The sequence below is a fragment of the Bos grunniens genome, chromosome 9, assembly GCF_055505025.1.
Source record: "Bos grunniens cultivar Pamir isolate PY7600 chromosome 9, Bosgru_T2T1.0, whole genome shotgun sequence".
Taxonomy (NCBI): Eukaryota; Metazoa; Chordata; class Mammalia; order Artiodactyla; family Bovidae; genus Bos; species Bos grunniens.
The window spans coordinates 50,363,052-50,386,932 of NC_141173.1; the positions used below are offsets into that span (position 1 = coordinate 50,363,052).

Here is a 23,881-nt window from a genome sequence, read left to right on the forward strand (position 1 = left end):
TGTTACTCATCAGCCAGGAGTCTCTCCTCGCCTTCCTGATTCCACGGTCCAGTCCTCAGTCGTCTATGACTTCACTTGCCACCCACACAGCGTTGGCCCTCCAGTTGTCCACTTCAACAGTGATGTCACCAGTAACCTAAAATCTCAACATCTGAATTCTCTGCTTTCACACCCAAATTAATCCTACTCATTACTGTCAGAATCAGTCATGAAACATTACTATTTCTATAATTTCTCAATGTTTCTAATAATTTCTGTAATTACTGTTTCAAAGTCATGCTGTTGAAACTCACCAATGCTTAGCTTTTATTCACATCAGTAATTCCCCCCAGGACTTATTCCAGATCTTTTCATGCTCCTTTACAGTACTTTCTCCCAGCAAGAGGTATCACCTCCACTCACAGAGGTGCTAGATACCCTGTGATATGAGTGCTATCAATGTCCATCCCCTTCTTTCAGAGCTTCCCTCTCTGCCATGACTGTGTGCGGTCTCAGTGACCTGCTGAAGCCACTCTTCTCTGTGGGGCTCACATGACCCAGGCATGGAAACCTCATTTGCTGATCCTAAGAGGGTCTTTTCTCTCTGGACACCTTACTCTGTGCCTACTGTAGGCTGCCTCCTTTTTTGACTTATGTTTTTCTGCCCCATCTCCAAGGGTACTACAGTCCCTCTGAAAGATATAAAGGGAACTTTATAAAAACAAATAACAATATAGTGTATGTTGGCATTTTATTGGAAGGTCAAGGCTTGCATTTAACTCTTCTGGCTTCAGAATGGCACCTTGGTTCAAATGAGTTCAAAACTGAATTCATTGCCTGCTTTCCTATAAAGAAATGAACCACCCCATAGTTTCTGTTGATTATGATAGTGTTAATTGTAGTATAATTTTATAAATTAATGCAATGCCAGGAGTCATATTTCTAGTTTGTCACAGTCGGAAATGATAGAGAATTCTGAGTCAGCAATCAATTGAAGTTGATTCCAACTTAATAGGAAAAAGTCTCCTGCATGGAGTCAGCCCCCACCCATTTTGCCCCTAGACTTAGAATCATCCTAGCTTTGTCTGATAAGGCGCATGCCCAGTAGAAGATGGACAGGAGGTAAAAGCAGGTGGGAGCAGGGCTTCAGTATTTGCCTAATGTTAATGCTAAGCCAGTGAAGAATGTCCAGATTTTTCTCCACAGTGTACTAAAGCAGCTTTTTGTTGTTTGAGTATTAGATCTCTATAAGGGATTTTGAGATTTCTTAGGGAACTGAACCATGATGTCCAGCTACTACAAAAACCAGCCCTATGCTAAGGAGGAGTATACACTTACTAGTACTTTGTTTTTTTTGTTGTTGTTTTTTTTTAATTTTATTTTATTTTTTAACTTTACAATATTGTATTGGTTTTGCCATATATCAAAATGAATCCACCACAGGTATACATGTGTTCCCCATCCTGAACCCTCCTCCCTCCTCCCTCCTCCCTCCCCATACCATCCCTCTGGGTCATCCCAGTGCACCAGCCCCAAGCATCCAGTATCGTGCTTTGTTTTTTAAACACAATTTTTCTTCTTTTTTCCTGGCCACACTGTGCGGCTTGCAGTATATCCTAGCTCCCCGACCAGTGACTGAACCTGGGTCTTGGCAGTGAAAGCACCAAGTCCCAACCACTGGAACACTTGAGAAATCTCTTTAATACATCTTCATATATAGTTATTACAAAATACTGGCTACATATCTTCTCCGTGTTGTACATAACATCGTTTAGCCTGTCTTACACCCAGTAGTTTGGACTTCTCATTCTTACCCCTGTATAGCCCCTGACTAGTAACAGGTTTATTCTCTATATCTGTGAGTCTGCTTCTTATCTGTTATATTCACTAGTGTTATATTTTTTTAGATTCCACATATATAAGTGATATCATACAGTATTTATCTCTGTGTGACTTGTTTCACTTAGCATAATGCCCTCCAAACCCATCCACACTGCTAGAATGGCAAAATTCTGTTCTTTTTTATTGCTGAGTATACTCCATTGCGAATATAGCACATCTTCTTTATCCGTTCATCTGTTGATGGACACTTAGGTTGCTGCTATATTTTGGTTGTTGTAAATAGTGCTTCTGTGAATATTGTGGTGCATATATCTTTTTGAATTAGCATTTTCATTTTCTTTAGATATATACCCAGGAGTAGAATTGCTGGATCATATGGTAGTTCTATTTTTAATGTTTCAAAGAACCTCTATGTTGCTTTCCACAGGACTATCAATTTACATTCCCACCAACAGTGTATGAGGGTTCCCTTTTGTCCATCTCCTTGTCAACATTTGCTATTTTTGTTCTTTTTGACGATAGCTATTCTGACAGGTATGAGGTGATACCTCATTGTGGTTTTGATTTGCATTTCTCTCATTTTTAGAGTGCTACTCACTCAGTCATGTCCAACTCTTTGTGACCCCATGGACTGTAGCCCGCCAGGCTCCTCTCTCCATGGGATTCTCCAGGCAAGAATACTGGAGTAGGTTGCCATGCCCTCCTACAGGGGATCTTCCCAACCCAGGGATCATGATTAGAGATGTTAATCATCTTTTCATGTACCTTTTGGCCATCTGCCTTTCTTCCTTGGCAGAATTTTCAGTTTTTCTTGCCATTTTTTATTTGGGTTGTCTGTCGGATATTGAATTGTATGAGCTGTTTATATATGTTGGATATTAATCCCTTATCAACATCATTTGCAAATATCTTCTCCCATGGAGTAGGCTGTCTTTTTGTTTATTGATGGTATCCTTTGCTGTGCAAAAGCTTTTAAGTTTAATTAGCTTCCATATATTTTTGCTTTTATTGCCTTTAGGAGACAGATCCAAAAAAATATTACTGAGATCTATGTCAAAGAATGTTCTACCTTTGTATGTTTTCCTCTAGGAGTTTTTTAGTATCTGATCTTCCGTTTAGGTCTTTAATCCATTTTAAATGTATTTTTGTATATGGTGTTAGAGACTGTTCTAATGTATTTTAGAGGTAGCTGTCCAGTTTTCCCATCATGACTTGTTGTAGAGACTGTGTTTTCTCCATTGTAGTTCTTGTCTCATTTGTTGTAAATGAGTTAACCATAAATGCATGGGTCTATTTCCAGGTTCTCCATCCTATTCCCCTGATATGTGTTTTTGTGCCAGTACCATGCTGTCTCACTAGTTCTTGTCTACCAGGAAGACTGCTGTAGAAGATAGTGAGGTGCAGGGAGTCCCTGCTAGGCACAGTCATGCAGGAGTATGTCAGGGTGACCCGCCAGACCCTCAAACCCATCTACCTGGACCATCCCTTAGCCGTAGCCCCTTGAGGTATGTACCTACATGGTGGCTTAGACTTGTCCACTCAAACCGAGAACCAAGTCCACATGCTCCAGTTTGGCCTGCACTGCAGGGTCTGCCTTTGGTTTTCTGTGTCCCCTGACTGTCTTGCAGTTGCACACCTCTCCTGATGAAGTTTTGCCCATTCCATGCATTTGCTCCCAACCTTCCATACTTTGCTCCTCGAAATCCTATACTCCTCAGTGCAGAAATCAATCCCCAAAGGTCCAAAGGAAGTCTCTCTTAGAAAGTCTCTCTTAGGTTGTTTTATAGTGTTCTTTCCATTTCCTCATAGAGGAACATTAAAAATAAGTACCTGTTTATCGAGATCTATTACTGAGATCTAAAAGATTTATTCTGTTCCAGGCAGTGTAATAGATATCTTACGTAGTACATCATCTTATTTTACCCTCATCAACCCCTGTACAGACATATAACACTTCTATCAATAAGAAATCTATCCTCTTAGGGTTAAGTAGTTGCCCCAAATTTATACATAGAAAGTGGGACAAAATTAACATTCAAACCTATGTCTGACATCAAAGCTTGTAGTTTTTTTTTTTTTTTTTCCTGCACTGTGCTGCCTTTGGCAGATATGCCATAACAGATAGAATGTTTGTTATAATTATTGTAATTGGATTTTTATAAATGTTCTTTCATAAAATGAATATTTCTTGAATGCTCTGTGCTAGGACTGTAATTACCAAGACTACTTCCAGAATCTTGCCATCAATGAGTCTATATATTTAATGGGCATGTGTGTAAACAAAGACCTACAATATGATAATAGTAGCATGGAGCAGTAGACACCTAAGAAGTACCTCCTGTCCATTAGGTAGCCTTCACAGGAAGAAGTAGCATTTGAGCTTGACTTGAAGGATGTGTAGGAATTTCCCAGGTAAACAAGGTAGAGGGAGCAGGATATGTAAGAAGAGGACCTGCAGAGAAGTGTTAGCTTTTTGTCTGCTATGAAGCTTGAAGCCATTGAAGAAACTTAAGCAGAGGAATGACATAACCCGGTTTACCTCTATAAAAATGCCCTGAGGTAACAATACAAAGTATGAAGAAAACTTAGAATGAGGATAAAGTGGTATTTATCATAATATTCCAGGTGGGCGTTGATGAGGGTCTACACAGAGGCAGTGGCCGGAGGGGGAAGAAAACAGGACCCGCTAGGGAGTGAGTAGGCAGTCATGTGGCAACATTTATTCAGCACTTTTGGGTTGTCACAACCATCTCATCCCCGATTCTTCCCTACCTGCCTTTTTTCTAAATTAAAACAAGATAAGTGATAGTTTTCAATTCATGATACAGCCTTTTCATTTACTTCACGTAAGCAATCACTTTGCATGATTTTTTACGTTTTCACATCTGGCTCATACAAGGAAAGATTGTGGGCAGCTCTCATAAATTTTACAAAATCTTTCAACTTCATCATGAAAACTTCAAAGTTAAAAACATATGGTCCGTCCATCTAGCTCTTCTAGTATATGAGCTTTGGGTCTGGAATTTATTTCCAGTCAAGTTGTAATATAAAAATCACAAGTAAAATCACCATAGTTACTCTACATTACAGCTTCCAACATCATCATGATACTGCATTAGGTATAATTATTCATTGTCTTCCCTTTCGGAATTCAAGAGTTGTGACTTGTGAACTAATACTTTTATTTTTGTCTGAGGAATGTTCCTCGTGACCAGCTTGTCTCATATACTTCAAAGGCTAAGCGTTTTAATCAGCTCTGCAGAGAAATAGGAAGAACAGAAGTGGATTTCCCCTGGATTTATAAACACATACATTCGTGCATGTATACACTTTCATATGCACACATACATATACATATATTATACCAACCATAAAGCTTTATAATGTGCAATTAGTAGGCTCACGGTTACATGAGTGCTAAGTCACTTCAGTCGTGTCCGACTCTTTGCAACCCCATGGACTGTAGCCCACCAGGCTCCCCAGTCCGTGGGATTCTCCAGGCAAAAGTACTAGAGTGGGATCCCATTCTCTTCTCCAAGGGCTCTTTCCAACCCAGGGATTGAACCCACATCTCTTAAGTCTCCTGCATTGGAGGTGGGTTCTTTACCACTATCACCACCTGGCAAGCCCAGGCTCATGGGTACTAAAGGCCAATTTGACTATTCCATCATACCCAGTAACCAGCGATGTGGATCCATTTCCCTGTAATACGTATAAATTTGACCATTGCATCATACCCCATACCCAGCGATGTGGATCCATTTCCTTGTAATATGTATAAAAAGACCACAGATTGGTTTAGCCAGACATTTTTTAAACTATTTTATATTTTGTAAATTAGAAAACCCAGAATAGAAAATTCAAAACTTGGAAGGAAAATGTGTCTGACTCAATAAGTACTAAGTAATATGGCAGATTAATTTTACTAACATAATAAAGCTTTAAGAACCATTTCTAAAAATGTACTTGTAGGTTTTGTACATTTTATAAATATTTTACAATCAGTGAGATGGTGAAATATCATTTTAGGCATTTATGAGATACATCTGATTTCTCTTACCTTCATTTCCCAAAACAAGAGAGTGCACTCCTAAAACTGTATAAACTAGCTGCCTCAGATCATGGTATTAACTTATGTGTCTTTAAGTCAGCATTCACTAGAATCTAATTTAATTGAAATAGCTTTGCCTGTGTAAACTTCTCCTTTGTTTAAATAAGATTTCACTGTTTGGTTTGGCCTTAAGCAAATGCAGCCGTTTGTTTGTCCATAAAACATTGGATTAAATGTATAGACTAATATGAATAGCTTCTCATCATTCCCCATGTACATGTACACTGGTCCTTGCCCCCTTTACTGTGTGGCATAGTATAGTCACTGAAAACCAGGGCTCTGCTTTTAGCCTGCTCTCTGGGAAAAAATAAATTTTGGGTAAGTAGACCTATCACCTTACCATTGTTGCCTTTAAATTTGGGAAAGACTACTTGAGATTTGAATCAACGGTAAAGAATCCACCTGCAATATACAAGATGTGGTTCGGTCCCTAGGTCAGGAAGATCCTCTGGAGTAGGAAATGGCAACCCACTCCAGTACTCTTGCCTGGGGAGAGGAGCCTGGTGGGCTACAGTCCATAGAGTTGCACGAGTCAGACACAACTTAGTGATTAAACCAGCACCACTTGAGATTTACTTTTTAAATGGAGCTGCTGCTGCTGCTGCTGCTAAGTCACTTCAGTCGTGTCCAACTCTGTGCGACTCCATAGACGGCCGCCCACCAGGCTCCCCCGTCCCTGGGATTCTCCAGGCAAGAACACTGGAGTCTTGATACAGTGAATTATATATAATTTGCTCTCAAAGTACACTGAGTTTTTCTCTTTGTTTTATTATAGTGCCAATATTATCTGCCTAATCTTTGCTGACCTAAAAAAGCTAAATAATTGGCATTTTGTACAAAGTAATGTGCAGTAAATGTTGTAAGAGATGTTTCACTACAGATGTTTCACTATGTTCCTTCCAATCCAACTGTAGTTTATTTTCTGGTTTCTTCTTTTGATTAGTAGTAATTTAGAGGCATAACCCTGGGAGCTTTTTGTTAAGGCTAGATATCAGATCCCCCATGGAGAGGGAAGGCGCCATGGTATTCTTATAACGTGTGTGTTCTCCCTGTTCAGGCAATGCTGGATGTGGCTGCACACCAGGGCTGGCTGGTGACGGTCCTCAACATCACCAGCCTGGTGCAGATGGTGATCCAGGGGCGGTGGCTGAAAGACTCCTCCCTGCTAACAATACCACACATAGAAAACCACCATCTGCACATTTTCAGGTTGGTATTTTAATTCTCGATGTAATTGGGTTTTTTTATTTCAAAAAATCATTTCCTTTACATGTATGGTCACTTGAATTTCACGTTGTGCCTAGAATATTGATTCCTTACAGTGAAAATGCCCCTGTTTCCCAGAGGGAAACATAGACTAGCGACAATGGAATTCTCCCTTGAAATTTGATCATTGGCCTCAAGCTGAACTGCAATTCATTTTAACCTTCTATTAAGTTGTTTTCCATTTGCAACATCAAATGCATCTTCATTTTAACTCTTTCTTTGCTGTGCCAGCCTTCATTTTAAAAAATGTTATGCAAGTACTTTAAGTGACCTAAAGCAAAAGAAATTACCAATTTCTATCATTGCAGAATAGATTTGAGAGATCAGAAATCTTTTGTCAAAAGTAAACTGTGCATCTGTAAAATGTCCAAAAACCAAGTAGTTATATATACATATCTAGCACCTCAAGATGTAACTTGTGCCTATAAGAAGAGTTTATGTTATCATAAAATTATTCAACTCTTGGGTCCTATGTGAAAAGAAAGTGAAACTATTAGTCACTTATTCGTGTCTGATTCTTTGCAACCCCATGGACTGTAGCCCACCAGACTCCATGGAATTTCCCAGGCCAAGAATACTGGCGTGGGTTGCCATTTCCTTCTCCAGGGGATCTTGCCAACCCAGGGATTGAACCCGGGTCTCCTGCATTAAATATTTACCATCTGAGCCACCAAGGAAGCCTAGGTCCCATGTACATGGCTACAACTACTTTAGCAAAGGAAAGAATGGTACATACTACAAGCAAGACTGGCGGTGTTTAAACAAAAATGTTTCTTTTCACACCACTTGAGAGACACTGTGCAGCCAAAAGATTGTTTCACAGTCATGTAGACAGACAAAAGAGTCTGCCTGTGCTTGCCATCGAGCACCCTTCTGCCTCTCATCAGCTGGACGAGGAGTGGCAGTCATGTGATGCATCTAGAGATATTCGTCAACCAGAACCTCAGGCACGCATGGGGTCTCCTCGGGGAAGTCCCTCCATCTGACTGACATACACTGGCTTCCAGGGCGGTTGATCCCATGGTGCTCGAGTCCCTGCTATGAGATGTCCCTGAGAACTAAAAGCCATGTTCAGAGAATGGACCACACCAACAGCAGGTGACGTGGGGCCGGGGAAAGGAGATACCTCACGTGTCTACGGCTCAGTTTCAGGAACTCTTTCAACATGGTACTAGAAGTTACGAGAGTTGGATTTCAGCAATAAAGGAGACACACTAGGGTACCAACCCAACAGCACATGGGTCTGTTATGGAAACTGATTGGGGCCTAGGAGATTTGATCCATTTTATTATTGCTACCCAGAAAAGTGGCTGTATTTGTCTAATTTCAAGGATATTTTTTATCTTACTATATAAACAGAGAATAGATTTAGGTAGACTCCTTTCCTGGTGATCCAGCACTATTTATACTGTAAATCTGAAATATTCCCCTAATATACTTTAACTGTGGGATGTCAACACAACTTATAATGAAAACTTTATTCAAGTAAATGTATTAGAGACATTTGCCTGCATCCATTGCAAACAGGTCAGGGCTCCAGTTCAGTATTTTATCCACATGGATGCATCAGCACATATTAGTGCTTTCCTATAGAAAGACACCACCTGTCTATCAATCCTGGCTCACACGTGATTCACACATTTTATGCTGCTGCTGTTGCTGCTAAGTCACTTCAGTCGTGTCGGACTCTCTGCGACCCCACAGACGGCAGCCCACCAGGCTTCCCTGTCCCTGGGATTCTCCAGGCAAGAACGCTGGAGTGGGTTGCCATTTCCTTCTCCAATGTATGAAAGTGAAAAGTGAAAGTGAAGTCGCTCAGTCGTGTCCGACTCTTAGCGACCCCATGGACTGCAGCCCACCAGGCTCCTCTGTCCACGGATTTTCCAGGCAAGAGTACTAGAGTAGGTTGCCATTGCCTTCTCCACACGTTTTATGTCGTGGTAGCAAAACTGCCTTGGATTGATACCTTCGAGAATCCTGACTGATTTTGAAGCTTCAAAATAGTGGTCTTTAAAAAGTTATACAGTAAATTTAATTTTTAAACTCTTTATAGAAACCAACGTTGTCAGAAAATCTCATTTGTGCTATGAAATAATTATTTGGTGTTGATATTATTTCTTAGGAAATGGAGCCCAGGTATGAAGGGCCCACATGCTGGTTACCATGGGTCCATTGAGTGCCTCCCAGAACTGATCCATGCTTGTGCAGGGAAAGACCATGTATTCAGCTCCATGATAGAAAAAGAGCTACCAGCCCCCAAAATGAAGCAGGTAAGGCCATCAGTTCCATGTTTAGACACTCCCTCACTCTATCTGGGAAGTTACACAAAAGTTTTCTAACTTAGAGTGTTGCTTTCAGAGTCAGACTCTCCTGGGTTTACATTCCACCTGCCATTTACTATGATTATAAACATGAAAACATTATATCAGTCTCATGAAATTCTTGGGAAGATTAAGCAAGATGTTATTATGTAAACTGCTGTATGCTCTATATCTGTCCTGATACAGGATAAGAGCTCAACAGATGGTATTAAAAGTAATGACTATAACAATAATTAAAAATAGCAGCTACATTATTAGAAGGTTGTTTCAGTATAATGCTGTTACACCGGCTGAGAAAGGCCTACTAAGACTTAGTCATCTAGGCTACATTGCCCAGGAGTCCTTCTATCAATAATCCCTTCTTCATGGTTTTTGGTTGTTTTTTTACACTTGGATATATTTTCATGCAACTCCCTCAATTACTCTTTTATGCCCCCCTCATTTTAATCACTTTTTGTTCCTAGATTCTAAAGTATTTCTTCAAACAAACTCCTTGTTTGTATACTTTGTAGCTCAGGAAAATCTAAATCTGTGTTGTGAAAGACAACATAAGTCATTGCTCCAAACTATCTTTGGAAAGACCAAAAATATGAATGAACAATGCCAGAAATATTTGGCATATATAGACTTTTAAATCTTAAGCAATTTTACCCTAAGCATGTAAATGTTCAGGGTTTACAACATAATTAACATACTGGCTTGCCAAACAGGTAGTAAAATAAAGAAACTTCTAAACCATGTCATTGGCCCCCCGCCCCTAGTAGAACTCATTTTAGGCAAGACTTTGAAAAAGTGTAACAGGCATTTAAGTCTGATTGTTCAATTTCTGTTGAACCCAGAATTGGCACAAAAAATCTATTTAAATATTCATAATAAGTGCCTCCCTTTCTAGCTAAATTATCATCAAAATTATGAATAAAAACAATATATTTAAAACAAGGCTTCTATTAGCAACAACAGATTTCTAACATAACATACAGTGGTTTCAAGCCAAGTTTTAGATGTGATAAAAAATTAGAACATTGTTATAATTAGTTCAGGGAAAACTCAGAAGTAAACTTACTTAATTTATTTGCATAAATTGCCATTCTGTTATCTTTAAAACCAAATGCAAATTGGCTCAGTCTGATATGATGATGGTTATTTGGCTCAAAAGTGCTTCAATTTGCAGAGCAATCTGGTGTCGGCTCTGCAGTGAGGCGATCCCAGGTAACATACAAATCCTGAATTATTCCAGAAATTAGTATGTTTAAAGCATCAATTTAAGTGCTAATTGCAGTAGTAATGAGAAAAAGCAGTACGACTGTGAGATTTGCATCTTCTACCCCATCAGTATGCCTGGAACGGCTGCTGACTGGCAGAGGATTTGGCTGCTAATTAAATAATTGTATGCATGGCAGTGCTCTTGCCTGATTCAATAGATGAAGATTAATCCACAGATAAATATGTTTGGCTGGTGTTGAAATGTCTTAGCAATTTCTTTAAAAACAGCTCATGTTTTATATACTTACATATGTGTGTATGTGTATATACGTTTGTATATATGTATGTACAAATGTATACACACACCCAAAAAATTGTATATGCATTATAGATTGCAAATAATAATATTAAGCACTGCAAAAAGATTACAGATATATAAAAGCAAGATCTGACTTTTGGGGGCTTTGTAAAATAAAGTTCCAGTGAGTTGCTAATAATTATTATATTGCTAACTCATTTAAAGGTACAAGAAAAATATGAAGTCTTACTTCATATAATAAATGCTACTTGTGTTGTCTCACGAAGTTAAATGCTATACAGAAATGGTATATTTGTGTCCTCGCTCTGGCTAGTCTAAGAACATCCAGTGGTACAGCTTCTAGACTCAGCTGGTTCTAGCAGGGGATAAGCCATTATTTGTACCTTAAAGCACCATGTAGACCATTCTGTGGCTTGAGTATTTCAGCATCTATTTCAAACATAATTTCAGATTCACCAGTTACAGGATTGGTGTTGAATTGAAAATTTGCATTGGATTTACATTTTTTGAATTCCTGAGGGATAGTTTGATTCATCAGGGCTTCTTCATTTCAATTAGGTGGTATACTCAACAGCAATAAAGTCTTAGCGAATAGGAAATCAAAGCCTATAAGGATACCTATGGAATATTATTAAAGAAATAAAAGGAAAAAATTAAAGTATTCATGAGCTTTTAAAAACTTAGAAGGTAACAACAGATAAAACAGCCAATATAGAGAGTTTTCTTGACCAGTGGTGATATTTGCCACATAATTATAAATGTTAGAAGATGACAATTATCTGAGGATATTAGGTTATTTTTTTTACATCTTTTTCATAGACTTAGGAATTCATTCATTCATTCAACAATGATAAGCACTTGAAAAGTGAAAGTGAAAGTCACTCAGTCGTATCCAACTATTTGCAAGCCCATGGACTATAGTCCATGTAATATTCCAGGCCAGATTACTGGCATGAATAGCCTTTCCCTTCTCCAGGGGATCTTCCCAACCCAGGGATCAAACCCAGGTCTTCTGCATTACAGGCAGATTCTTTACCAGCTGAGCCACAAGGGAAGCCCCATTATTGATAAGCATTTACTATTTGCATTTTGATTTTTCACAAATATTTTTAATTAAAAGAGCAGGAATAAAATTGGTAATATTTTCTACTCCTTTAATATGTGTCATTTAAGTTGGTATTCTCAATATGATAATACCAAAAAATATATATTTGTTTCTAGAAAGAACCCTAGACCTAGAGATTTCCTTACAATATACAAACGTATAAAATGTTTTCCTTTCAGAATAATTTGGCATAAAAACAAAAGAATCGTCCATTTTGTACACTAAATGGTCAATGAAAGATGCTGACATCAAAAATTGCATCACAGCATTTTTTCAAGTTGCTTTTATATCCCCAAGTAATGCTCTCCACCTTAGCAGTCACATAAATGCTTATACTTGATGCTTCTCTAAAACTAGCCAGTTCAACAATTATTTTAAAACTTACTTTTTTAATATAGTCAGTAGCCACTCAATGTCTCAAAGGGATTTATGATAAAAGGGTCACAAGTTTAAGTAATGATTAATACTTTCTTAGTTTTTGTTAAAGGGACTTTAATAATATAAAAAGCACACTATTTTTACAAACAAATGAGTACAAGAAAAACTAGGAAATCTGAACAAGAGCTGTGGATTGTGTCACTGTTAATATCCTGGTATAAATACTTGTACCGTAGTTGTGAAAAGTGCTCGCCTGGGGGAAACTGGGGAATGGTACACAGGATCTGTCTGCTTTATTTCTTACAACTGCATTGAATCCAGAATTAATCTCAGAACAAAGTGGTTGATTTTTTAAAAGTTCACTACTTCTTAGTTGATCACTACATTTCAGTTGCCCACTCTTTTCTCTTCTTATTCAGGCATGGAATTTCTTATCTCATTTGCCAGTGATTGATGTTGGCTTGAGTGTTAAAGGCTGGTGGGATGACGCGGCAGAGGGACACGACGAGATCTCCATCACAACTGTGGCTTCAGACAAACGCAGCGACAACAGATGGGTCAGGTTGCATGCTGATCAAGAGTATGTGCTTCAAGTCAGCCTGCAGAGAGTCAGCCTCGGGTTCCACAAGGTAGAGTGTTTGGTTTCCATTCTCAAATGCTTCACACCAGATACAAGCACGTGCCAGCACACATGTCTGTTATGTGACTAATGCCTCCGTGCCCTTCACAGATCCCGCTTCCTCAACTGGCCTTAAGCAGCAAGAGTCAGTCTTCTGAAATGAGTCACTTCTCCTCACGTGCCATGTTTCAACCCCAGAATACCCATGGGACATCATAATATCATTATATTATGATGCCTAGAGTCCTGTTCTCAGAGCATGGTGTACAGATTTAGCAGAATTTCCTAGAGTAGCTTTAAGAGCACAGGTTCCTTGACCCTATACCAGGCCCACAGCAGTCTCAGGGCCCAAGGAAATCTCAAAATCTAGACTTTTACTCCACTAGAAGAAGATACTAGTTAAGTTTTTCTGTGCCTCCTTTGCCACAGCTACCTGCTTCCTTCATTAGAATGCATATGAGAGAGCTCTGTCAACATGCAGATAGGCCAAAAATTTATATTTTAAGTTACTGTGCTCTATTCTGCTGTCTGTGGCAGCATAGTAATTACTGAGCCCTTCAAGAATATTAGTGCACAACATGTGGGCAAATTGGTTTTGGGACCATAACAATCGTTTGTTTATTTTTGACTGCACTGGGACTTGGTTGTTCTGAGCGGGCTTTCTCTAGTTGCACTGTGGGGACAGGGGGGCCTACACTTCCTTCCAGAGGCTTCTTATTGCAGAGCACAGGCTCTGGGCGTGCAGGCTTCAGTAGTTTCTGCTCCCAGCCTCTAGAGCACAGGGTCCGTAGTTGTGGGGCATGGGCTAAGTTGCTCTGCAGCATGCGGGATCCTCCCTGACCAGGGATAGAACCCGCATCCCCTGCATATGCAGGCAGATTCTTATCCACCGCACCACCAGGGAAGTCCCATGATCATCAAAATAAGAATTTGCCTTCTCCTTAGCCCAGGGAGAAGGGGCTTTCCCATATCTAGAACTCTCCCTCAGGAATGAGGTTGTGGTTCACTAATATTCTCCTCTCTGTATTCACACACAAAATGATCAGTAACTTTCTGTTAAAATGTCTTTTCAGTACTGTGCCTTTAAGTCTCATCTCACTTGATTTCTAATTCAAAAAATCAGTCAGTGTAAGTATGAACTGATTGGCCTCTGGCATTTCAGAGGCTTTCATATGAGCATTTTTAGATGACTTAAGGTATCCCAACTTAAAAAAAAAAAAAAGGCAGTGGTAATTATAAAGATAAAATCATGAGGGAAAAAAACTGAAGAGTTTTCTTTATCACTGCTATGTAAGAAGATGTGATTTCCTATTTTACAGAATAATGGGACTTGGGGAGTAAGGAATTTGCCAAGGTCCTAGAGACAGAAAATATGAGAGCAGGATGGGAACCCAGAGTTCTCTGATTCCAGTCCCTGTTTGCTTTGTACCTGCCGTGTGTGTACACACTGACAGAAACGAGGCCAGTCCCCAAAGCTGGACAGTGGACCCCCAGCCTCAGGGGGCTCACTCACAACAAATGCTCAAGCAACGCAATACAGCGCCCAGACTAAGCGTGTACTGAGGTGTAGCTAAGGTATGTTGCGAGCACTAGTGAGGGAGAACTCTGAGGCCTTTGCAAACATTTCTGACAATAAGATTCTTTTTACCATAATATTAGTACTTAAACATTAGATTTAATCATGCTAGAAAAACTCTAAATTTTGTTTCTAAGTGCTGTAAAAAATACATTACTCTCTGACCTCTCTTTTAAAATGCCTTCAGTGAAACATCTCCCTCTGGAATATTGAGTGAAGTCTGATTGAGAGCATGTCATTATTAGCATCTTTTACACCATAAACTCATTGTCTTAAGGAATCTCTAGAATCTTTGACTTTCTAAAAATCAATCTAAAATACAGACCTCAAGTGTTGTCATTATGGAGATATCTAATCTTGGGTGGTGGTGATTAATATATTTTACAATTTGCTTGGCTCACAATTTCCCATTCCTTAGAGAAAGGACTTTTTAATATTGCCATATTGGAATATGTGCTTTTTCATGTGAGTTTTATTCTTGGGGAGTGGGGGAACATGTTTATATGACAGTGTTTATTATCTTAAGATTCCAGAGTCCAGCTTCAATTGACTTTTTTCCCCAAGTATTGGTTTCTTGTATATAAAGCTTTGGAAGATTTAGTTAATATGATTGTATCCCAGCTTGTTCATCTGCAAATAGGGTATTAATTTTCTTTACAAGAATGGTGTCAGAATTTATTTTGATGTCAAGATTCAAAGGTTTTGTGTTCTGAGCCAAATAATCCTGGTGGTTATGGCCACAAAGTAGTCGTGTGGCTATAATGTGCTTTGAGAATCTTAAAAAAAGGTAGATGATGGCATATCAAATACATCAAACCTGAAAATTAAACACATCCCAGATACTCAGATTTATGGCCGCCAAGAAAGACAACGTGGCCTTTTAACCACAACCAAGTGGTATAGAAAATCTAGCCATTATGATACTTTATCTTTCCTTTTTCTGCTTTACAGGGAAAGCAAGACAGCCATGCAGTTACTCCTCGATTTCCCAAATCAAAGGATGAAGGATGGTTTTTGATATTAGGAGAAGTGGATAAGAGAGAACTTATCGCTTTGAAAAGAGTGGGCTACGTCCGAAGTCATCACATGGTCTCCATCTCTTTTTATACCCCTGAAGTACCCGGAAGGTAAGCAGAATCTTTACCCCCAAAGAATTAACCATGACTGTGATGAGAACACCATAGACTATGGGCTTCCTGGTGGTACTAGTGATAAAGAATCCACTTGCCACTGCAGGAGACACAGGAGATGCAGGTTCCATCCCTGGTTGGGAAGATCCCCTGGAGGAGGGCATGGCAACCCACTCCAGCACTCTTGCCTAGAGAATCCCATGGACAGAGGAACCTGGTGGGCTGCAGTCCGTAGGGTCACAAAGAGTCAGACACGACTGAAGCAACTTCGCAGACATGTGATGAACACAGTGGTTTCACCATTTTGTTCCTCTGTTGTATGTTAGGTATATCTACACACTGTATTTCATGAGCGACTGCTACCTGGGCCTGGACCAGCAGTACGACATCCACCTCCACGTCACACCGGCCAGCATCTCTGCACAGGCCGACGAGATCTCTGATGCCCTGACTGACCTCAAAGTGAAGTAACCCAACCTAGACAATCCGTCTGAAGGAAGTGGTGAAGCCTGGCTGTTCAGTCATCTGGACAAAGTCGAATTACTTGATGTTTGCCTTGGAGGAACCGGCTTCCAACCTCAAGACGCAGCAGAGATTGGCAGTGGCTGCAGCTCTGACTCCAGCAACACCAAGTCGGCTGCGGGAGGGGGGGCCTTTTCACAAACGTTGCCTTTTATAAGTGTCTTCATGGATCGCTAGATATGTAAAGTGACTACGCCCGTAGGAGAACCTTTCAATTTGTGTATATTGAGATGCTACTTAGGAATTATCAAATTTTACGTTTCACAGTGTACTGTTTACAAGAACATCGGCTCCTCTTTTTTCAAGGAAAACTACACGGGGGAGTGACAGTGTTCAGATTTGTTAGAACAGATTTCTAACCAGATTTCTGTACAGTGACGCACAGTGCATGTTGTGTTGCAAAATTTATACTTTGATCACATATAGAAGTAATTTCATGAATTTCTTATAAATATTAATAATATATGATATAAAATTACTTTATAGACCCCAATGATGATTTAAAAGAAAGCAGAATATACTGGACTTAAAAATATAGATACTGTAACTGGTGGAAATAAAATATTTAGAGTGCCACTTCAAGACAGCCTGACTCACTCACTCCCTCTGCCTCCTTCCATCATAGCCCCTCTTGACTCTTCATTTCCTTCTCTGTCAAGACGTCACTTCCGTTCTCTTTCTGATAGTTTATTTATACAAGGAGAGATATACAGTCTAATTCACACAGACCTCATAGTTCAGGTCTTTGTCTTTATGTGCTTTAGGATGGGCCTGAGGCAAACCCAGAAAATGTTCAACCCCCATAGGTAGGTTTTTACCTTTGATAAAGGACATTTCTCTATACCCAAACAATTTCCATCTTGAAAAATACTTTTTTCCAACTACAAAGTTGTTGGATTAAAATGTCCATATAACATACATTTTCTAGTGAAATGATATTCTACCTTTGCAAAATAATTTCAGTTATTCCTGGTCCTGCAATGATTTGGCGGGGGGCAGGGGGGAACAACACTGTGTCACCTGTGGGATCTTAGTTCCCTGGCCAGGGATTGAACCCACATCCCCTGCATTGGAAGCACAGAGTCTTAACCACTGGACCACCAGGAAAGTCCCTGTGATGAATTATCTTAAAATATTTTCAATGTAACTACCACAAGTATTGGAATTTAAAGCTTTTTCTGAAACTGAAACATACTGCTTATGTGTACCTCCTTTTCCATACCAAAAAATAAAATAGAAAAAAAAGAGGGGGGGGCAGTGGAGAAGAAGGAATAAAAGTAGGATGGGGAGAACCAGGCATTCAGCTCCCCACATTAAATTTAAGCAACTAATATGAACGTACCGAGTGCTATGGGCATGAGGTGTCCAAAGAGCTCTAGTCTCAGGACTTTACTTCATATAAGGAGATCTTTCTGCCTTTCATTTGGCAGTTTATTTCTACTGGCAATCCATACATAAGCACTGTTTGAGTGAAATTAAAAGAAAGTGAAAATTATATAGAGACAGAGGATTACCAGTTCATACAAGAACCTGAAAAGAACTCATTGTCTGCATGTTTATCAGCATCATTCTTTATTTATTTATTTTTTTTTTTAACAAGAGCTGACTACTTTGGGGAAGGAGGAGGTCCACTGGACGTGTGACAGGGAACATAGGAGCAGTAGAAAGAATGTCATATCCATTAAAAGAAAACACACGACTAATTAATTTTAATATTGAAAGCGATGAGTTCATAATAAGCTAAGAAGACACTAGTAAGACAAGGTGTGCTTAGATGGAAAAGTTCATCTTATTCCAGTGAGTGACCAATGCTATTTGTCTATGGCTTTATCCTCACTCATTACTCAACCAAAATTTTAGAGTTAAGTGCGCACTATAATATAGGGCATGTGCTAACTATTAGATTAATTCCATATTTCATTTTTAATTCCATATTTCATCTTACATTCTCTTGGATTTTATTGACTCCAAATAGTAATGGAAAGTGAAAGAAAGTGAAAGTGAAGTTGTTCAGTCGTGTCCAACTCTTTGTGACCCCACGGACGGTAGCCTACCAGGCTCCACCGTCCATGGGATTTTCCAGGCAAGAATACTGGAGTGGGCTGCCATTTCTTTCTCCAGCGGACCTTCCCAACCCAGGGATCGAACCTGGGTCTCCTGCATTGCAGACAAACGCTTTACCGTCTAAGCCACCAGGGAAGTGCAAGTCACATATTCAGTCTAGGCATGACGTTGAATACTCTGAAATCTACATGAATCAGAAACGTGTCCTCTTAGACAGGTGGCCTAGTGATGAAAAGAGGTGACTATAATAAAAGGAAGTCACGGCAGTGGTGAAATATTTGGAAAAACCTTGAAGGGACATTTAGGCTGAGTTTTGAAGGTGACTATGAAGATGGTCAGAGATGACAGAGAAGAGCCCTCCAGGTAGAACAGCATTAAGAAAGTCTCTGAGATAGCCTGGGGTGTCCAGTTGGTCTGCATTTTCAGAGAGGAGAAAGGGACTGAGCCAACAAAAAAAGACTAAATATTGTGAATACTTACCTTGAATTACAGGGTAAGAGTTGTGAAGCTCATATAAGTGAGTGTAATGGAATTCCTTGAGAAGGCACCAGAGAAGATGAGAAGGAATTCTGAGACTAGGACAGAGAACCCATGGAGTTGGAGGGTGTGCCCCCATGCCTGTGGATGGATACCAACAAAATTGAGACTTGCTCAGATTCTGATGTGACTAGTAGCTTATAAAACTACTAATTCAGTAGCCTTGGAAAACTACACATTGCTTCCCAAGCACACTCTTCACAACTTCCTCCAGTTGCTTACACCAATACCTTGGGGGTCAATCCTTGACTCCCCCTCTTGCTCACTCCCTGCCGGCCACAGTGGTCACCGTGCTTCTCCGGGAATGTCCTGTGGACCGTGGCTTGCGCTGCTCCCTCAGCCTGGCCCTCCCCAGACACCCACAGGCCTAACCATCTTAGTATAAATGTCAGCCCACCCAAGCTCACCTATCCCATCACGCTTTCCTGTTTTTTCTTATCACCACTAATAAAAATGATTTGTTTATTAGTCTCTCCAACTACGTTTCCTGATTAAGCTTCAGGAAGAGTTCTTTATCACATTCATTCAGGGCACATTACCAGGACCTACCATCACCTGGCACATGGTCACTGCTTGATAAATCCTTGCTGAGAGACTTCCTTGGTGGTGTAGTGGCTAAGACTCTGGGCTCCCAATGCAGGGGACCAAGGTGCAATCCCTGATCAGGGAACTAGAGCCCATGAGCCGCAACTAAGACCCAATGCAGTCAAAAAATAAGATTAAAAAAATCTTCTTGCTGAATGTCTAAATGAATAGAGACAACCATGGATTTTAAAATACCACACACCTGTGGTATTTTACTTGACACCTTTATTTTACTTCACAAGTTCACTTGACACCTCCTCTTCTCGAGATGGCAAATACTCTCAGGCTCAACCAAGAACACGGACTTGCCTGATCGTCCTGTCACCTGTCAACAAAGGAGAAGCATACTGAAAACTGAGTGGTAGCTTTATTATGATGAAGACTATGGAATATTTTTATATAGCAGTGGATCTTGGGTATTACAAGTATGTTAAAATTTCAAATCATCATAAAACCTTTTTCGCCTGAAGTTTCTCTTTTTTTAAATAGGAGGAGAATTGCTTTACAATGTTGTGTTGGTTTCTGCCATACAACAACTTGAATCAGGTATAAGTACATGTATGTGAGCCTCCCTCCCTCCTGCCCCCACCTACCCGTCTCCCTGCTCTAGGTTTCAGAGCAGCGGGCTGGGCGCCCCGTGTTATACAGCAGCTCCCCCCATCTGTTTCACACGTGGTAATGGATATATGTCAATGCTACTCTCAATTCGTCCCACTCTGTCCTTTCCCACTCTGTGTCCACAAGTCTGCCCTCTACATCTGCTTCTCTATTCCTTCGCCACAACCGGTTCATCTGTTGTTGTTATTTAGTTGCTAAGTTGTGTCCAACTCTTCAACCCCATGGACTGTAGCCCACCAGGCTCTTCTGTCCATGGAGTTTCCCAGGCAAGAACACGGGCCTTTTTTTTTTTTTCCAATAGAAATGCCATAATTTATTCTGTTGTATAAAAAAGTCATCCTTATGTAACAAAATGTCTTCTTAGAAGAAGATATGTATTATTTCAGATCATAAATAACCAGCAAACATACAACTGTTGGCAACTTAAAAAAGTCAACACTGGTGCTTTCCATCAGTGCTGAAAACAAACCTGCTTAGGATATATTTACAGGATATTACAGTACTCACACACAAAAATTGAGGTATTTGGTTGCCATTTCCTTCTCCAGGGGATCTTCCTGACCCAGGGATCAAACCCACATCTCCTGCATTGTCAGGTGGATTCTTTACCACTAAGCCACTAGAGAAGCCCTAGGCTCGTCAGTACCACTTTTCTAGATTCTGTATATATGCATGAAATAAGATATTTATTTTTTCTGTTTTTGGCTTAAATCACTCTGTATAACTAGCCTAAAGTTTTCCTCTTCTCTCACCAGACTCCTTTCTTTCCTCCATCACTGCTTGTAACTATTCACAGTGAAAAGGCTCACCAAACAGGAACTCCATATGTTTGAAAAATATGAACTGACAATAACTTCTGTCTTTCAGAAATAATTCCAAATGAATATACAAGCATTATTTCATGATCAGATCAGTCGTGTCCAACTCTTTGCAACCCCAGGAATTGCAGCATGCCAGGCCTCCCTGTCCATCACCAACTCCTGGAGTTCACCCAGACTCATGTCCATCAAGTCAGTGATGCCATCCAGCCATCTCATCCTCTGTCGTCCCCTTCTCCTCCTGCCCCCAATCCCTCCCAGCATCAGAGTCTTTTCCAATGAGTCAACTCTTCGCATGAAGTGGCCAAAGTACTGGAGTTTCAGCTTTAGCATCATTCCTTCCAAAGAAATCCCAGGGCTGATCTCCTTCAGAATGGACTGGTTGGATCTCCTTGCTGTCCAAGGGACTCTCAAGAGTCTTCTCCAATACCACAGTTCAAAAGCATCAATTCTTCGGCCCTCAGCCTTCTTCCCAGTCCAACTCTCACATCCATACATGACCACAGGAAAAACCATAGCCTTGACTAGACAAACTAGCTTCTTATAAAGAAAAACCTGATTTAAGTTTTAAATCTTTTTACTATTACCAAAATAGAACTTAGCTTCAAAGATATATATTGAGCCCGTAGATTAGCACTGATTTTCTGCTTTCAGAAATCTAAGCTCTAAATCTGAAAGAGATGAGGAGATAAATTTTTTGAATTTTAAGATTCCCCCAAAATGCTCAGAATGATAGTTGATTCCAGGTTATTCTGAAAGCCTGTTTTAGTAATAGAGGATGGCTACAGAGACTTCCGGAAAGAGTTATTGCCACAGTTTCAAGCTCAGTTAACTTTTTTCATTACAGAGCATTCTGTCCTATTTCAGAAAAATTAAGTGCTTCAAATTTGAGGACTTTAAATGAGATTTCAAAGATTCTTCTTTGTCTGAAATTTCTGCCCCAAGTCTTTTGCATGTCAATTTGAGAAAGACCTTGGGGTGCTATTCAGATCTTGGGTCCAGTCCTACCCAAGGTCAAGCTTTGGGCCCCAATAGCCACATCTGAATAGATGCTTAAAATTTTACTGTTACTGTTAACTGGCCTGTGATTCAGAAAATATTTCTTAAAAGCACTTGAGTGAATTTTCACAAGTACTGTGTCTCTTTATGGAGTCTTCCTGGAGAACATAATGGATTATAAATCAATCCAAGTTTGGATAAGCAGAATTACAGCACCTCCTCCTAATTAATAGTTCTTTGAATCCTGAAATCTGTGTTTCCTTACTTATTTTTATTATTTGTCTGTTCTTGGTTTTATTTGGACTTGTTAAATCCTGTAGATGCCATGCCTGTCCATTAAAAACAAGTGAATGATTGTACCCTTGATTCCAGTTGTACTGGAAGCAGTTTTTAATGATTCGAGGATCGCAGGGCTGATCTAAGACGAATTTTATTTCTGAACTTTCATCCAAGCACACCTGGCTCTTGGCATCAGAACACTGCACCTTGCAGGATGTGGACTGCTCTAGCCGGTTGTGGACTCCCTACAGCCAATGGCCCGTTCTCCCAAACAGCCTGGAAGGCACCAACTTTTCAGAGGGGAATAGAGCTTATGAAATAACCAAATAATTCCTGCAAGTGAGATGGCTAGTAACACTGAGTAATGTTGACTGCCATAAAAGAAAAACACCAAAGACCATCAGAAAAAGGAGATTCTTCCAAAGTTTCTCATGGCAATACATCAGAATTGGTGCATGTTCCACTAACCACATCACTCTACTTAACCCCTCAAATTGTATGTAATTATTTTATTTATTGTTAGGTTTCATGTCTCATAATCATGTTTCCATTATGGCTTGCAATTGTAAAGGGAAATTTATTTGGATGTGTAAGTTCTAACCAAAGTGGACCAGCAACACATAGAATGAGTTTAGATTACAGAAGAGAAAGTTTGAATTGGAACAACAAAACTTCCAGCAAAACCTTTATTTAGATCATAGGCAGTATTTGTAAACAATTTTTATGTAGTTAATATATTCAACATCTTCAGTTGATCTCTTATTCTGCCTTGCAATTTTTAAATCATTTTTCAGTCATTAGTAATTTCCTTGCCATGTAAAAGCAACAGTTAGCACTCAGAAGCTCCGCTCTGATAGCCATCTGGGTCTCACATTGCTAGCTATTTCACTGCAGTGCTGATTGGTGCATTGAGCCAAGAATAAAGATAAATAGAAAGGAGATTGATTGATTGATAGATGATAGATATAGACAGACAGATAAATATGGGTATTTTGAAGACTATTTTCTTTTAACCTTTAAAATCTAAAATTTCCCCTTCCCTTGAATATGTACAGAACATAGTAACTCATTCCCAAAGAATAGAGAGGGCAAATAGTAACTGAACCATGGAGAAATCTTGTTAATCTTGATAACCTTAACCAGTTATCAAGTTAACATCACCAGTGACAAGGCTTGTTGATAGCATGCAACCTTGATATGATATGATAAGGAGGGCATGCTACCTGTCTCCTATTTTACCCCCAAACCTATATAACCCCAGTATAATCATGAGGAAAAAAAATAATAAGGCAAACCTAGTTTGAGGATATTGTACAAAACACCTGACCAGTACTCTTGAAAACTGTCAAAGTTGTGAAAAACAGAAGTTCACAAATAGAGACTAAAAAGACATGATGACTAAATTCTGAGTTGGGTCCTAAAACATGAAAAAGAATATTAGTGGAATATTGGTGAAATCTCAATAAAGTTTGTGTTTTAGTCCATTAAAAAAAAAACTGCACAGCACAATTATAAAATAATCCGTAGCCAACAGAAATCTTCATTAACCAAACATTATCTGCATCAACATCATAGCTGTCTTTCCACTGAATTCTGTACTAGAAACAGGT

The 23,881-nt window shown here is 39.6% G+C and overlaps 1 protein-coding gene across 5 annotated transcripts in view; it reads left to right on the top strand.

Moving 5' to 3' along the window:
* Positions 1–16,953, top strand: part of ASCC3 (activating signal cointegrator 1 complex subunit 3) — a 338,200-nt gene extending 321,247 nt beyond the window's left edge. For all 5 annotated transcript variants that reach the window (XM_086316372.1, XM_086316373.1, XM_086316374.1 and 2 more), the window contains 5 exons: positions 6,990–7,141; positions 9,321–9,468; positions 12,944–13,153; positions 15,671–15,846; positions 16,176–16,953. In XM_086316372.1, the coding sequence (XP_086172498.1) occupies positions 6,990–7,141; positions 9,321–9,468; positions 12,944–13,153; positions 15,671–15,846; positions 16,176–16,320 (831 nt within the window). In that variant the 3' untranslated portion in view covers positions 16,321–16,953. The remainder of the gene's footprint in view (positions 1–6,989; positions 7,142–9,320; positions 9,469–12,943; positions 13,154–15,670; positions 15,847–16,175) is intronic.
* The last annotated feature ends 6,928 nt before the right edge of the window (positions 16,954–23,881 follow it).